Source organism: Brachycentrus maculatus, unplaced genomic scaffold (assembly GCF_059751285.1).
Source record: "Brachycentrus maculatus isolate JH-2025_06_01 unplaced genomic scaffold, ASM5975128v1 h1tg000244l, whole genome shotgun sequence".
NCBI lineage: Eukaryota > Metazoa > Arthropoda > Insecta > Trichoptera > Brachycentridae > Brachycentrus > Brachycentrus maculatus.
This window is the reverse complement of record NW_028280995.1, coordinates 2,809,672-2,827,116: the sequence shown is the minus strand read 5'-3', so window position 1 is coordinate 2,827,116 and position 17,445 is coordinate 2,809,672. Positions and strand designations below refer to the sequence as shown.

At 31.1% G+C, this 17,445-nt stretch overlaps 1 protein-coding gene across 3 annotated transcripts in view; it reads left to right on the top strand.

Annotated features, from left to right (window-relative positions):
* Positions 1-3,371: 3,371 nt before the first annotated feature.
* LOC148306327 (transmembrane protein 120 homolog) overlaps positions 3,372-17,445 on the top strand; it is a 369,069-nt gene continuing 354,995 nt past the window's right edge. Inside the window, exons 1-3 of one of the 3 annotated variants that reach the window (XM_088265275.1) lie at positions 3,372-3,557; positions 3,939-4,057; positions 10,716-10,895. In XM_088265275.1, coding sequence (XP_088121401.1) covers positions 3,495-3,557; positions 3,939-4,057; positions 10,716-10,895 — 362 coding nt within the window. In that variant the 5' untranslated portion in view covers positions 3,372-3,494. The remainder of the gene's footprint in view (positions 3,558-3,938; positions 4,058-10,715; positions 10,896-17,445) is intronic. The other 2 variants (XM_088265276.1, XR_015838025.1) reach the window with 2 other exon arrangements.

Genomic DNA, 17,445 nt, shown 5'->3' with positions numbered 1-17,445 from the left:
GTGTTTGTGTATCTTTCTTCAAACCCTTAATCGCATCCCAATAGTGCATAGGACACTGATCGTTAACACATGAAGGGAAGGAGATTAGCCCTCCGCTTTAGGTATCAGCCCAGGGAAATATTGAATAAATATTATGGTGAAAAAATTACGCTAATATTTAAATTCATTTGACCGCCCCTGGGAATCGAACCCGGGATAGTAGATGGGTGTGCTGACCATTACACTATGGAGCCTGACATTCTTTACAAGGCTTTATATATATAGTCCGTGTAAATAGAAATGCTAAGGCGACATTTTTGTTCAAAAGTTGTACAATTACGATGGATGACACTTCAAATTTTTATTGCAGTACAAATATATGAAAAAATGAGTATTCTTTCGGTATGGGACGCATTATCGTATTTTACATTGATTTTTATGGGGAAATGTTTCGCTTATCGAGTAAGAAGCTGGAACGAATTATGCTCATTATAAGAGGTTCCACTGTACTTTATTATTTTTTTTATGATATACAATGATTTTCTATACTGTGTTTTACAGGTTGTATAACATTCACCATTCTATCAATGATATCAATAAGAAACTTGGTAGCAACCTCTATGTAGGGTAAAATCTAGTATTTGTGAAAATAAAATAACTTATACAAACATCATTAATTTATTCGGTAGCTATTCACGCTAATCAGTGCACAAATCTGATTGTGTACTGCATATTTTAGCTCCTAATATTATATGAAAAATCGACATAAAAAATATAAATGTAACGATTACCATCCCAATAAGGTAATCGAAATAGTAATAGTCATCTATCAGTCTCATCTTTAGAAAAAAGTAAATAATTGAAGTGAATAATAAAAAGTGAAGGATGATTTGTCGTAGCATCAAACCTGTGTGCTGATCAATTTTATTCCAACTTGACCCTTTTAATAAGAAGCAAATTTCAAAATCAAGTACAGTATCATTTTTTTTAATTTTCTTTTTAATATGGCTACATTTTTTTACAATTTTAATTAATTTTCTAAACATTTCTAACAATCTTTAAATTAAAAACGCAGTTCTCTCCAAAGAAGAGACTGAGCTCTTGTGCTTGGAGAGGGACTCACACTTGTTTTGCAAATTACAATTTATTTTTATTGAACTAACTAACTAACTAACTAACCATCACGCCGCTTCCCCGTAGGGGTAGGCAGAGAGAATAGAGCGCCACACCACTCTGTGCTTGCAAACATTCTTCGCCTCTTCCACTAACTTATTATTATTTTTCTTTCTTAAATTAACATTTATAAAATTCGAATAATTTGTTTTTAGCATTTTAAAGTCTTCAATTTCTTTGATGTCTGTAGGAAGGTTGTTGAAGTACTTTGTTCCCAATTATTTAAAGTTCTGTTGGAATTGTTTGGTATTGCATTTTGGTATTGTAATGAAATAAGTTCTTATTTAAAAAAGTAAATTATTATTTAAAAATCATGGGTCTGCAAAGTAGACTTGGTCCGTTCAAATATTATCAAATAGACAATATATTCGTACCTACTGTAGAATAAATTTATATGTAATAGTACCTCTAGACTACATGGAGAATATATTAAGTATGATTAAATCTTTGGATACAAATACTGAATCGGACCTCAAAAGAGGTTGCAATTAAGATGTTTTAATTGATACCTCAACAGAGACGATGAATTCATAAAGATATAAATATGGATGGAATAGTGAATATTACACAGCGTAATAAGTAAATCTCTCAAACGAGTCAATGACTGCGCGGAAGCCCTGTCAATGACCAGACATCCATATTGTTCTTTATGTATGTTAAGATATCAATACAACACGTTTTGTTTCAATTTTCTGTATACTTTTATTCATATATTATATGTAGTTACATATATGGAAGCCAAACTAAGAATCGATTGTCTTTCATATTTCCATATTGATATCTTCTCTGTCTCAGTTGAGATACCAATAAAAATAAAATAATAACTAGCTGCCTAACTAACCATTAAACCGCTTCCGCGGGGGTAGGCAGAGAGAACAGAACGCTATACCACCGTGTCTTTGCAAACATTCTTCGCATCTTCCAAATTCATGCATCTCCTCATACCCACTGACTCCTGACTCGGCCGCTTTCAAGTATTTGACGAACCCGATTGTGCCAAGTTTTCCTCGGTCTTACTCTGCTTCTTTTTCCAACTACATGTGTCTCATAAATTTGTATAACCGTTCTTTCCTAACTCATACGTTCCACATGTCCAAATCATCTCAGCACACCTTTTTAATTTTATCGGTAATGCTTATATCAGTCTTGCATTATTTCCTTATTTTGCCATTCGAACATCTATCATAAATACATCGTTTTTCTGCAAATCCGTCTGAGGGATCACATTTTAACTGCATTCAGTCTGTTTTCATCCTTATTTTGCCAACTCTTAATTTAGTTAAAAATGTTTTGCGTTCGGGTGCTTCATTTATAACATCTTAAAAAAAAACAATGTTCTTTGTAAGCAAGGACTTTTGTCCAACTAAGTGTGAGTATGAATGTAAGTCTTTTTAAAAAAAATAATTATCATTCAATATAAAATATTATCATTCGATTTAAGAGATACATTCCTGTCAATGTAACAACGACTTATCGCAATGTCATCCTGTGAATTTAAAAGGGTCCCATCAATATAGTCTTCACGTGTATGAATAGAATGCATTATAAAAAAATCAAAGATGTCGCTCGGTATCCATGGGATATTGAATGAAATATGTGGGTCGATGTGAGTTACGATAAGGAAAAATAGTACATTTTTTATGTGCTGCTATCTACCATTCTAACTTATAAAAGTCCTTCTGCCCACCGTTCATCCCACCGTTTGTCCGCAGGGGTAGGCAGAGAGGATGGAACGCTGTTCTGACATCTGGTTACTCAAGCTCTCCGGCTACGTAAACTTTTGACACAACCAAATTTTAAGTTCTGATTAATTTCCGTGACCAATTTTTCTCGGCCGTCTTTGTTTTGTTATCTGATTCATTTTCTCACTCCACATGTCCAAACCACCTAAAATAACTTTAATTTTTTTAAATTATTCTTTACACATTCCTTATTCCTTTCCAATACTTACATTTTTTATTCTGGAAGACATTAATTTTTCATAGATTTGATCGATTTCAACAATGTTTACGCTGCTTTCCTCGCTATCAACTTTTTTAATTACTTATGTAATTGCACTCGGTATTGACTTTTATCCGATAACTCGAATGTAAAACACTCGATTATTGAATTCATTCGATAATCTCATCACTAAACTTTATCATATTAGGTACTTACTTATCTATTTCTGGAATAGAAACAACCTTGCTACAAAGTTCGTTGATTGCAGGTAGATAATTGCGTATCTTTTTTCATTTCTATGGCGATGTGATCTTGGATTTTGGTCAGTGGTTGACAGCTGTTTTCCTTTTTTTGACTGAGTAGCGGTGAAATCAATCGCGTCAGTTTACAGGCGTTTCACAATGAATCCTGAGGAGTGTGTGAAGGAATGGAGCGATTTAGAATCGGAATTCCGGAGTTTAGAGGTTTGTGAAATCATTTCTTTATATTTAATGTTAAATGAGTAAGGTTATGTTGAGGTCGAGATGCACTCGAAGATTAAAGCTTTAATTTATTTTGACGTGGTATAATATTATTTGTATTTGAGAATTGTAAAGATTGATATTCTTTATTAGCGTAATGGTACTTCAAAATTATTTATGTTTTAATTAATGTTAAATTATTTATCATAAGGTTTACCCTTCGTAGGACATAATTTTATAATAATATGTCATTATATTTCTCAAGGAATACTAGTATGTAACTACGTGTGGTTTTTTATGCAATTTATTTTGTCGAAGGTATTTTATTTTTAAATGGAAACCGTTTGTATATTATAAATATACAATTTTTGATGTTGTTTTTAGGCTGTAAACCGTGAATACGTTGGAAAATTAGAAGAGATCGGCGAACTTCAGGGAAAATGTTTAAAAGAAATAACGCACCAGCGTTATCGTATGTCAATTATCACGGGCGCATTAAAAAAGTAAGTTTTAACTTAAAAAATAATATTCTCTTCTATCTTTACTAAACTCTGTCATTTTTATCTAAAGACTATAAATACGTGTGATATAGAGAATGAACAATGATGGATAGCTTATCTCAATAATTAAATATGTGCACCAACAAAATTTATCAATGATAATTATTTTTAATTAATCAAATTATTCGCAACTATACTTAAAAAAATAATTCTTTTATCTCATTACATAACAATATTTGGTTATTTTAAAGGAGAGTAGAATAATAATCATGCATGCTAAACATTTTAACAGATTATGATTTTCTATTTATTTTTTATTTTATTTGAAAGAGCAATATTTGTATTTTTATTTTATCAATTTCATACTATTTCTGTGATTTTAAGCGGCTCATTATTAAAAATAGGTATCAACTTGTGTTAGAGTAGGTTCGAACCGAGAAACTCTGACTTAAGAGTCCGCAACACTAATCACGGTACCACAACCCGACACATTTAACATATCGCTCACTCCTTTCAAGAACATCATAAATCTAAATACTTGATTTTTCAGGAGAGCGTTTTTAATGTTAAATATTATAATACAATATATTGAAAATAAATATGAAGCCACTTTTTGATCTTTTTACTGTGCAACAGATCTTTTTAGGTAAAAGCTGAAGGTTTTTTCTCCATTTGAAAAATATTTAGTATATTTGAAAAACAATTAAACAATACCTTTTCTTCAAAATGCAAAAACAACACTTTCTGCCCTATAACGGGTAAATATTAAGTTAAAAATATGCCTCTTTTGCTGGGATATAGTACATTTTCTGGGTATTCCGAAAACATGCACAATTGAAAATTGACGATTTTTGATTTATGACATTCTTGAAAGGAGTGAGCGATATCTAAGTGGAATTGTTTTATAAAAATTAATGCAAGGCATTCTTTTAGTCAATTCTCTAAATAAATGAATAAATAATATTCAAATATAGATTGAACTTATTTATTGTAACTGCAGACAGTTGGTAGAATTCCATATTAAATTATTCGATAATATATCCAAAATTAAACACGATTAATGGATTGAATTCTACTTTATTTACATATAAGAAATGTAACGCGTTTTGTCTTATTAGGACATTATCAAACACCCGAGTGTTTGATAATGTCCTAATAAGACGAAATGCTACACATATCATATATCGCTCACTCCTTTCAAGAACGTCATAAATCAAAAATCGACAATTTTCAGTTGTGCATGTTTTCGGAATGCTAAGAAAATGTACTATATCCCAGCAAAAGAGGCATATTTTTAACTTAATATTTACCCGCTACAGGGCAGAAAGTGATGTTTTTGCATTTTGAAGAAAAGGTATTGTTTAATGATTTTTTTTAATATACTAAATATTTTTGAAATGGAGAAAAAACCTTCAGGTTTAACCTAAAAAGATTTGTTGCACAGTAAAAAGTTCAATAAGTTGATTGATATTTATTTTTAATACATTGTATTATATTTTTAAACTTTAAAAACGTTTTCCTGAAAAATCAAGTTTTTTGATTTATGACGTTCTTGAAAGGAGTGAGCTATACGTAAATAAAGTACAATTCAATTCATTAACCGTGTTTAATTTTGGATATATAACCCAACAATGGATAGAACTCTCCGGTACCCAATTTCACTACCCTAATCTATAAGTAATAGTCAATAATTTTCAAATATACATAGAACTTCCTAATTCTCAATTTCACTACTCAAAACTTAGGTTAAATAAACACACATGAAGTGGATATGTTAATAATCTAAAACTAAATGAATGAATGGCTTGAATGTGTGGGAAAATAGGTGAGTGTGGGCAAAACTAATTATTTTTTTAAAGGTAATATTCAAGGTTCGAATAGTGGTGACGTATTTGTTACATATCCCATTAATTGTCAGAAATCAAAGTACTCTATTATAATTTGGGCAGTGGGTGGTAATCCATTTGAGTTAGCAATGACTCAGATCCTACAGTATTGTATGATAATGACATCAAAAGAGATGACGCCATCAGCAAATTTCTTTTAAATCATTATAAAATAAATGTTATTTTACATTATTTTGAATTTTTGAGCAATATATCCAAAATTAAACAAGGATGTCGGATTGGATTCTACTTTTATTAACATATATATATGATAATATGTGACGCATTTCGTCTTATTAAGACATTATCGAACACTTCTATAATGTCTTAATAAGACTAAACGTGTCACATATTATCATATATCGCTCACTCCTTTCAACGTCATATATCAAAAAACTTGATTTTTCAGGAGAACGTTTTTAAAGTTTAAAAATATAATAAAATGTATTACAAATAAATATCAAACCACTTATTGAACTTATTACTGTGCAACAGATCTTTTAAGGATCTTTTCTCCATTTGAAAAATATTTAGTATATTTAAAAAAATATTAAACAATACCTTTTCTTCAAAATGCGAAAACAACACTTTGTGCCCTGTAGCGGGTAAATATTAAGTTAAAAATATGCCGCTTTTTCTGGGATATAGTACATTTTCTGGGCATTCCGAAAACATGCACAACTGAAAATTGTCAATTTTTGATATATGACGGTGTTGAAAGGAGTGAGCGATATGGTTGAAATTGCATGTAAAACATTCAAGCATTGTTAAGTCAGTAGGTGGCTACAAGCACTGGCAACACTTCATTACAATAAACAACTAATTTTGTAGTTTACAAATTCTTTTATAAATCATTAATGAAAATTATATTTTAAAAAATCAACACAATTGTAAAATTGTAAAACAAATTTATGAGGCGATTATGGTGGGTAATAGAAGTAGAGAAGACCGAGAAAAACTTGGCATGATCAAGTGTTTCAAATACTTGAGAGTGGTCAGTAGTCTTATATTTGATAATTGTCGGGTATATAAGTGATTTTTTCCCTTAATTATTTATTCAATATTACCCTGGACTGGTACATGAAGCGGAGGGCTGATCACCTTTCCTTCATGTTTTAACAATCAAGTTAACACTGTGTTTATATGATGCAGTGCCCTATCGATAATGCGGATAATAGTTTGAAGATGTATGAGAAGTGCATGAATGTGGAAGAGGCGAAGATTGTTTGCAAAGGCAGATTGGTGTTGTGTTGTGTTCTCTCTGCCTACCCTGGCAATGAAGCAGCTAGATGGTTACTTGGTTAGTTAATTTCACCGACACCGTTTCAATTAATCAATAAAAAACAAATTAAGTATTTGAACCACAAATGTTTTTATAATTTGTGTCACCTTACATTATTTGCTTTGCTTTGTAAATATGAGGACAGAACATCATCCATGTTTACCGGCCATGTCACCTTAATATATCGCTCACTCCTTTCAAGAACGTCAAAAATAAAAAAACTTGTTTTTCAGGAGAACATTTTTAAAGTTTAAAAATATAAAACAATGTATTCAAAATAAATATCAAGCCACTTATTGAACTTTTTACTGTGCAACAAATATTTTTAGGTAAAACCTGAAGGTTTTTCTCCATTTGAAAAATATTTAGTATATTTGAAAAAATAATTAAACAATACCTTTTCTTCAAAATGCAAAAACAACACTTTCTGCCCTGTAGCGGGTAAATATTAAGTTAAAAATATGCCTCTTTTTCTTCTCTTTTTCTTTCTTTTTATAGTACTTTTCTTGGCATTCCGAAAACACGCACAACTAAAAATTGACGATTTTTGATTTATGACGTTCTTGAAAGGAGTGAGCGATATTAATTATTTGTATTGAAGGGGAAGAAAAAAACCTATTCATATTAAAATTATTCCATTTCATGCCGTAACAATTCGAGCTAAGAATTCTTACATTTTGACTTCTCAATATAGATGAAGAAGAATATGGAAGTCTGGAGATTTACAGGGCTTACGACCCGTCATAGGCGGGTTTAGGTGATAACGTTTATCACGTCTATTGGAGAGAAAAAACGTAACTAGTATTAAGATATGTCAAAAGTAGAAATGCTAAGCTAATGAATTTAATTATAATTTAATTTTTTATTGTAACCATATTAAATAAATAAAATAAAAATACCAGTTTTCTTGTACTTGAAAAGTTATATTTAAAGAAAATAATATTTAGTAAAGGGTAAAAAGGGTGTCCGCCTCCGTAGTGTAATGGTCAGCATGCTCGCCTACCGTTCTGGAGGTCCTGGGTTCGATTCCCAGGGGGGGTCAAATAAATATAAGTGATTTTTTCACTGTAATATTTATTCAATATTACCCTGGACTGGTACCTGAAGCGGAGGGCTGATCACCTTTCCTTCATGTGTAATCGATCAAGATAACACTGCGTTTATATGAAGCAGTGCCCTATGCACCATTGGGGTGCGGTAAGGGTTTTATATTATTTTATATAAAGGATAAAAAATAATATTAGGCAAAGATCTTCACACTTTAAAATATTTTTTAAATAAATATATCTTCTTTACATGACTTACCGTCTATAAATCCAAATATAATTCTATGTTTTCTTTAAAATTCTGCTAATACTTGAAAAATGTTTACACTATCTCGGGTCAATGTTCAATTGTTTTCGAACATCATGACAAAACACTATTTCGAGTCATTCTATATTCTATAATTGAAATATAACTTTGTTTAAAAATCACTATAAATATTTTATTAAAACTTAATTGCAATGTCTACCGGTTTCCAAGCTAACTGCTTATTTTTCAAGACTGATTAATACTCATAGTAATAATAATACTAGTAATAGTATTAATCAGTCTTAAAAAAAGGGGTTAGCTTCGAAACCGGCAGATATTATAATAAGTTATACTAAAATATTTATAGTGTTTTATAGTCCGCCTCCGTAGTGTAATGGTCAGCACGCTCGGCTACCGTTCTGGAGGTCCCGGGTTTGATTCCCAAGGGGGGTAAAATAAATATAAGTGATTTTTTCACTGTTATATTTATTCAATATTACCATGGACTGGTACCTGAAGCGGAGGGCTGATCACCTTTCCTTCATGTGTAAACGATCAAGATAACACTGCGTTTATATGACACAGTGCCCTATGCACCATTGGGTTGCGGATAACAACATTTTGAGTGTGTCCAAATACTTGTTCACAAAATCTGGATTATCTCCAATTACAGGAGTTATTTTCATATTATTTTTTGACATCTCATCAAAGATAAAGAAGAATATAGAAGTCTGAGCATTTACGGGGCTGACGACCATCATAGGCTGGTTTAAGTGATCACTTTACACACGTGTAACATTCACCAATTCTACCCATTATTGACAAACACACTACTCACGTTCTTGGAAGTTCTATATATATAAACCAATTTTGAAACAGTATACTTGAATCACTAGAACTTCACTAGAAACCAGCCTATGAAGGTCGTCAGCCCCCTATATATCGCTCACTTCTTTCAAGAACGTCACAAATCAAAAAACTTGATTTTTCAGGAGAACATTTTCAAAGTTTAAAAATAAAACATAATGTATTAAAAATAAATATCAAGCCACTTTTTAAACTTTTTACTGTGCTACAGATCTTTTTAGGCAAAACCAAAAGGTTTTTTCTCCATTTGAAAAATATTTGGTTTATTTAAAAAAATTATTAAACGATACCTTTTTTCTTCAAAATGCAAAAACAACATTTTCTGCCCTGTAGCGGGTAAATATTAAATTAAAAATATGGCCCTTTTGCTGGGATGTAGTACATTTTCTGGGCATTCCGAAAACATGCACAACTGAAAATTGACGATTTTTGATTTATGACGTTCTTGAAAGGAGTGAGCGATATATGAACCAATTTCAAAACATTATTCTTGAATCACTAGAACTTCACTAGAAACCAGCCTATGACAGTAGTCGGCCCCGTAAATGCCCAGACTTTCATATTCTTCTTCATCTTTGATGAGATGTCAAAAAATAATATAACAAATAATTCTCTTTTTAAAAAAAAAAAAATTAACAATTATGTCTATGATATTTTGTACTAATTCATTGTTGAAAAAGTAATTGAAAAATTCACAAGTGAAACGCAATTAGCGCGCGAGCCTGACTCGTTCAAAAGTAGACTCGAGAGTAGCTCGAATATTTGGGGGCCACACGAGCTTAAGTACTCTCTTATGGTAGAGAAGACCAAAAGAAGTTTCTGAGGTATCTCTACATGAGAGAGTACGGCTATTATCCTTGGCTCTACTCGACTGAATTTCTCCAGGGTATGCTTGGCTTCACTATAGAGACTAGAAGGAATGTGTATTTGATTACGTACTTTTATCGATTGTTGCGCGGTATGATCGCTAATCTTGAAATTATCCGGAACATTGGTCTGTATGTTCCCGATAGTTACCTAAGACAGCGTCGACATAGATTGTTTCACATTCCTATACACAGGACCAACCTGCCGATGGTTATGCCTGTAGGAAGAGCTACCGCTATGTTGAACAATATCTCATTGGATATTGATCTGTTCCATGTGTCTGAAGGAGTTTTCCGAAGCGGGATTCTTCTACACCTTTAGCAATAGTCCTTGCATATTTTAGATTTTTGTATGTATGTAATGTATACACTTAAAAAAAATTGTTTGTAATGTATATGTTAATTAAATATAAATAAATTGAATTGAATTGAATTGTATGAAGTGGTAAATCATGGTTTTGTTCTAGGTTAGCAAGTTCAGGGCTGAAGGGGACAAACGATGAGAGGATAGCGAAGTTGGAAAAGGATTTAATGAAGAGGAATGCACAATTACACGAAATCGAGCAGACTTTGCCAAAGAAAAACAGCGTATACCTGAAAATAATACTAGGGAATGTCAACGTCTCCATACTAAATAAAAACGACAAGTAAGTGGAATCCAATATATATTTATTAATTATTATTTTATTATGTATCATATATCGTAGTCATACAGGAGAAAGTGACCAAGTGCATTTTTTTTTTACAAAAACGTGATTATTGACTATTTTATATCTTACTAGTTTAATATTGCCCTGAAAAAATCCCAAAGCGATTTTGGACATGGAAGTATAATATATCGACTTGTTAAAAATGACCAACTGCATTGCATGTTTATTTTCTTGCCAAGCAAAAGTGACTTAAATGGCCCTCCTGAACATTTTACGTTTAGTTAGTTGGTCACTTTCTCCTGTACGACTACGATGTGTAAGTATTTTTTTCTCTATTTGACTAACTTTAAGTCTTTCCGCTAGTGTATACAGGTAAAAGCTTGAAATACTTCTAAAATTCTCTATTTTGTAAATATTCATCTATTTTAGATTGGTGTAATTTTAGCCTCATAAATGTTAAAGTTTATCGAGGTAGAACATTTCAGTTCATAAGTACTTTATCTATATGTATATAAAATCCAGCATTAAGATTGTCACCAAATTGTCAACTCTTCATGTGTGTTAACACTAGTCATCTACAGGGTGGCGCAAAATTAAACACCTTATCGGAAAATATTATAATTTTTGCAAATGACGGCGTAGTCAATCATATTTGACATTTCGCTTACTCTTTTCAACAACGTCATATATCAAAAAATCTGATTTTTCAGGAGATCGTTTTTAAAGTTTGAAAATATAACAAAATGTATTAAAAATAAATATCAAGCCACTTATTGAACTTTTTACTGTTGCAACAGATCCTTTTAGGTAAAAACTGAATGTTTTTTCTCCATTTGAAAAATATTTAGTATATTTCAAAAAAAAAATTAAATAATACCTTTTCTTCAAAATGCAAAAACAACACTTTCTGCCATGTAGCGGGTAAATAGTAAGTTAAAAATATGCCGCTTTTGCTGGGATATAGTACATTTACTGGGCATTCCGAAAACATGCACAACTGAAAATTGTCGATTTTTGATATATGATGTTGTTGAAAGGAGTGAGCGAAATGTCAAATCTTATTGACGTAAGACGCAATTAGCAAAAATGATGACATCTTTCGATAGGGTAATTAATTTTGTACCACGCTTTAACACCTCGTACTTTCAGTTGATATATTCACTGCTAATAACGCAATATTAACTATCATTAAGTGCTTACTCTGAATATAACAATTTCACCATAAAAATGAGTAAAGCTAATTTTTTTTTTAAATATCGTTTCACGCCATTGGTTTCGCAGCAGCAAAGGCATACTTGCCAAATTTAGTGCGCTGGTTGCGAGTTGGTAAGATCACGTTACTCATGGCGGTTGTTGTAGCCGATTGGAGCACGCCAATAAATCTGAAATTGCACAGCTCTTTTAAATACTCTGGAGATGTATTATGTATTGATTTATACATAAGCAGACAGAGTTAATGCTCTACCCTTTCGGGAAAGCGTAACCAGTGCAGTTCGTGAAATTGTGGAGTGACGCGACTGAATTTAGAAATTCAAAAATCAGTCTCACTGCAGCTTTTAAAACTGATTTATAAACTATTTAAATAATCGACTCTAGATACAAAAAATACATTTAAATATTGAAAATTTCATAAAAGATACCATAGTAATTGGTATTTGCGAAGTAAAATAAAAATAACAAATAAATAAATGAAGTCTTTTTTATATTGAGAATACACATCGACTTTCGTCATAATTGTATACACATCGCATTTTAAAATGTATATAAATAAATAATTAAATAATAAGTTAAATTATACAATTTTTGCATGTAATATCATTGTTTTCCTACGTTGAATGACGATAAAAAATGATCTGCACTTTGTATCCTCATGCAATAAAGAAAATTGTTTACGAAAGCAATTCAATACGATACAGCTCGTTGTTGTTCTTATGTTAAAATAATCATGTAAAAATATTACATCAATTTCGTTGTATTTGATGGAATTATAGTAACTCCATCAAAACTAAGTCCAATACTAAGACCTAGGAATAGACGACTAAACATTTCACCACTTAATGCTTTTTTTTCACAAAAATGCAATTCAATATATCAGGGTATTTATTTTTTTATTTACAGAGTTTACAAAAGTCGTTTACATAATTTAAAAAAATAAAACAAGCGACGAAATATGTTGAAAAAAACTTAACCTAATATAAAAATAAAATAAAACAAGTCTAACACTTTAATAATAAACGGATAAAATTTAATTATTTATAGAAGAGTTTCCAATAAATTCCAATTAAAAGCGTCAAGTGACGACTGGGGACTTCAGTTCATCGGTTATCTTATGCAACACAAACAGGTGGAAACACGCGAATAGTGCTCGGGTTGGCGCGATATGACACATCGCTCACTCCTTTCAACAACGTCATATATCAAAAATCGTCAATTTTCAGTTGTGCATGTAGTACATTTTCTGGGCATTCGGAATGCTCAGAAAATGTACTATATCCCAGCAAATGCGGCAAATTTTTGATTTAATGTTTACCCGCTACAGGGCAGAAAGTGTTGTTTTTGCATTTTGAAGAAAAGGTATTGTTTAATTATTTTTATAAATATACTAAATATTTTTCAAATGGAGAAAAAACATTCAGATTTTACTTAAAAAGATCTGTTGCACAGTAAAATGTTCAATAAGTGGCTTGATGTTTATTTTTAATACATTTTATTATATTTTTAAACTTTAAAAACCATCTCCTGAAAAATGAAGTTTTTTGATATATGACGTTGTTGAAAAGAGTGAGCGACATGTGCCGTCTGCAAACACTGCTCGTTTAAAAGCATGAATAAGTTAAAGTTGAAGTGCCTAAGTAGGATTACGATGAGTGGTATTTCATAAGCCGTAGCTAGATTATTGAGTCACTTAAAGACTAGTTTGCACAAAATATGAAATGCCAAACGCGTGGCTACATGTCACAGGTATATTTGCGCAAACCTAATTTCTTGGCTACGCATATTTGCTCATCTGCACAGTCTATAAGCTCTAGAGAATGCATAAAAAATAACAGTAGTTTTGATTCAAATCAGTTGTAATATTTATAAAGCAATGTAGATTTGTCATTATTATCACAATTTTTATCCGTAACTCTACGATATTACTAGTGCTAACCGCCCTACCTTTGGGCTAACATTAAAAAAGTAGGAAAAAAAACCCTCAGGCTTTTTATTTATATGATTTCTCAATGACAATATTTTTTACAATATTCCAAAGAATTTTTTTATACAATAGACCCATTTATGACCCTTTTATATCTGTTTGAAGTCAGAGATTCGCAACATGAAATGTCTCCCGGATAATTTTGTTTGTAACAACATTCTATTGAATATTTTTACAAATATATTTTGTATTGAATGTAATATATCAATCAACATAATCTCGACATATATTGCAAATTAGGTAGCCAGCGATATTGACCTCGAAATACGAAACGCGAGATATTCGTATATGTAGGGCCAGTAAGAACAATTAGACGTTTCACTAACGTTTCTGTTGTTATACTTTTTGTACCTGAATGTACTAGATACGGCTTGTTGCCTTCGGACGATAATATAGCAGATGTATCACGTATGTTTGTATAGGTAGGGCGGTTAAGTAAAGTTTTAATGCCAAATAGAATATCATTCAATCTAAATATTTATTATTTGAATACACACACATATAAAGAGTATACTCCAGAATACAGTGTGAATACATATCTATGTAATTTATAAGCTTAAAAGAATTCTGCAATACCCTTCTATGACCTCTAAGCTAATATTCTATAACATTGATTGTATCATTATAACATTCTTTATAATTCTAGTTCACATAGGATTGATATAAAAAATATAGGCTTAAAGTATCAACACGGCTATGTAACCTTTTGATGACACAAAAGAGTCTACTATTTTATAGTGAATTTCAAATCGGCAAATTGTGTCCAGTACAATTTTCATGTGAGATAAAAAAATATCACTCAAATACATTTATCATATAGAAATATACACATTATAAATATTACGCCCTTACAGCATTTTTTGGTAAAAATTATGGTAACAAAATTATTATTCCACATGGAAGGCCAAAAGTTCATAAAATCTTCTTGTAATGTCTCATTTGATTACTAACCCTTTCCGGTCCCCCAAAATTAAAAAAAATCTAGGTAGACAGTTACATTCCCATTGGAAAAAATCTTTTGTCCTCTTCTCCACATACTGTTGTAATAGATACGAGTGACAAAAATGTAAGCTTGGAATTTAAATAAATAATACTAATGATGAAAAAAATGTCAAATAACATCTGACATGGGACCTAAGAGCAAAAAATCTATGTTGAATGAGATTCGACATTGAACCAGTAAGGGTTAAACAAATACCAAAAAGAGTGTAATTGGAGTCATATTCATCCAAATAGATTATTTTTAGATGAACCATGGAAATATCATTAAAATCATACAAAGTAGTCTATTTGATGCAGAAAAAAATAGTAAAACACTTTCCTTATCTTTCATCGTTCACTTTGTGTAATATGTACCACTTAAAAGGTGTTTCAAGTGGTATTACACAAAGTGAACGATGAATGATAAGGATATTGTTATATTACCATACCACAAAGTTAAGAATGCTTTCAATATACAAAATAGAAAAAAAAATTGTTTATTGATTTGGCATTAACATTGTGGAATAACATGATTTAAATATGAAAATAAAACATTAGTACAAGACTTTTTTTTTTTGAGTTTATTCATGTAAACATGACTAGTTTTGAGAACATCTGTAGTTCTCGAAACTAGTCATGTTTACATTGGTAAACTCCACTTCCTTCCAGTGATATTTAAATATTACATTGATTTTGGTTTATTTTTACTCTATATTTTTACATTAATTTGTTTGAGATATCAGTAAATTAAGTTAAAAATTGTCTATTGGCTAAAAATGGCGGTTTTAAAATACAAACCTTAGTGTAAACTTGAGCAATTTTCATAAATTCTTATCAAATCATAAGGCAGTAATCAATTAACTGTCCGTTTTATGAAAAAGTCAACAGTTTTATCAAAATCTTTAATAAAAATGCATTAAAAATGAAATACAAGTGTAAAAATTCTTGCATTAACTTATACATTGCAGTTACGCTATACTTTATGGACTTTCTTATCATCTCGAATATCAATAAAAATTTACCGGATTCTAAGAGCTGTTTCCATCAGTTACTACTTGAATTAAACCTCTATAAAACCCGAGGAATTTCCAGTTCAAGAATTGGTGATCAGCGGATAATATTCTGCTCAATTGATAGATCCGGAAATTCCCATTAAAATATAATATATATTGTAGGTGTCTCAACTTGGAACAAAGTATTTATCATTTTCATACTAAAGAAGATAGTCTGAGCATCCCAGGCCTTACGACCTGGCATTTGGCTGGCTTGATTGATCATTTTATACACTTGTGTAACGTTCACCATTCTGCTCATTATTGAACATTCATATTTTTGAAAGATACATATATGTATTATTATTGGATCACTCCTGTATGTTGGTTGTGATTTTGATATAAGTGAACTAATTTTGAATGAATCTCACATATAATATGTTCAATGGAGTAAGCTATATTATTCACCAATTCTGGACTAAGATTCTACTCTAGAATATAAGGACACCACCGTTAAGCCCAAATTCCAAATTTACACATCTTCTTCAAACCCTTATCCGCATCCGATGGTGCATAGGGCACTGCATCGTATAAACGCAATGTTATCTTGATCGTTAAGGTAATCAATCCTCCGCCTCAGGTACCAAAATATTGGAGTGAAAAAATCACTTATATTTATTTGATCCCCCTGGGAATCGAACCCGGGACCTCTAGTACGGTAGCCGAGCGTGCTGACCATTGCGCGACAGAGGCGGACACATAGAGACACCTATAATATATATTGATATATCGCTCACTCCTTTCAAGAACGTCATAAATAAAAAAACTTGATTATTCAGGAGAATGTTTTTAAAGTTTAAAAATATAATACAGTTTATTAAAAATAAATATCAAGCCACTTATTGAACTTTTTACTGTACAACAGATCTTTTTAGGTAAAACCTGAAGGTTTTTTCTCCATTTGATAAATAACTAGTTTATTTTAAAAAAATAATTAAACAATACATTTTCTTCAAAATGTAAAAACAACACTTTCTGCCCTGGAGCGGGTAAATATTAAGTTACAAATACGCCTCTTTTGCTGGGATATAGTACATTTTCTGGGCATTCCGAAAATATGCACTACTGAAAATTGACGATTTTTGATTTATGACGTTCTTGAAAGCAGTGAGCGATATCATCCGTACGGTGGATAGGCCAGGGCCTGATAATAATAAATGAATAATAAAATACACAATATTTCAATTCCGCTTCTGAGTCATCAAATCTCTAGTACGGGTATTACCGAGGCACAAAAGAAATCAATAAATATATATAAGGCATTGCAACCAGCATTTACAATTCTCTCAAATTCAAAACCAATTTTCTAAACACA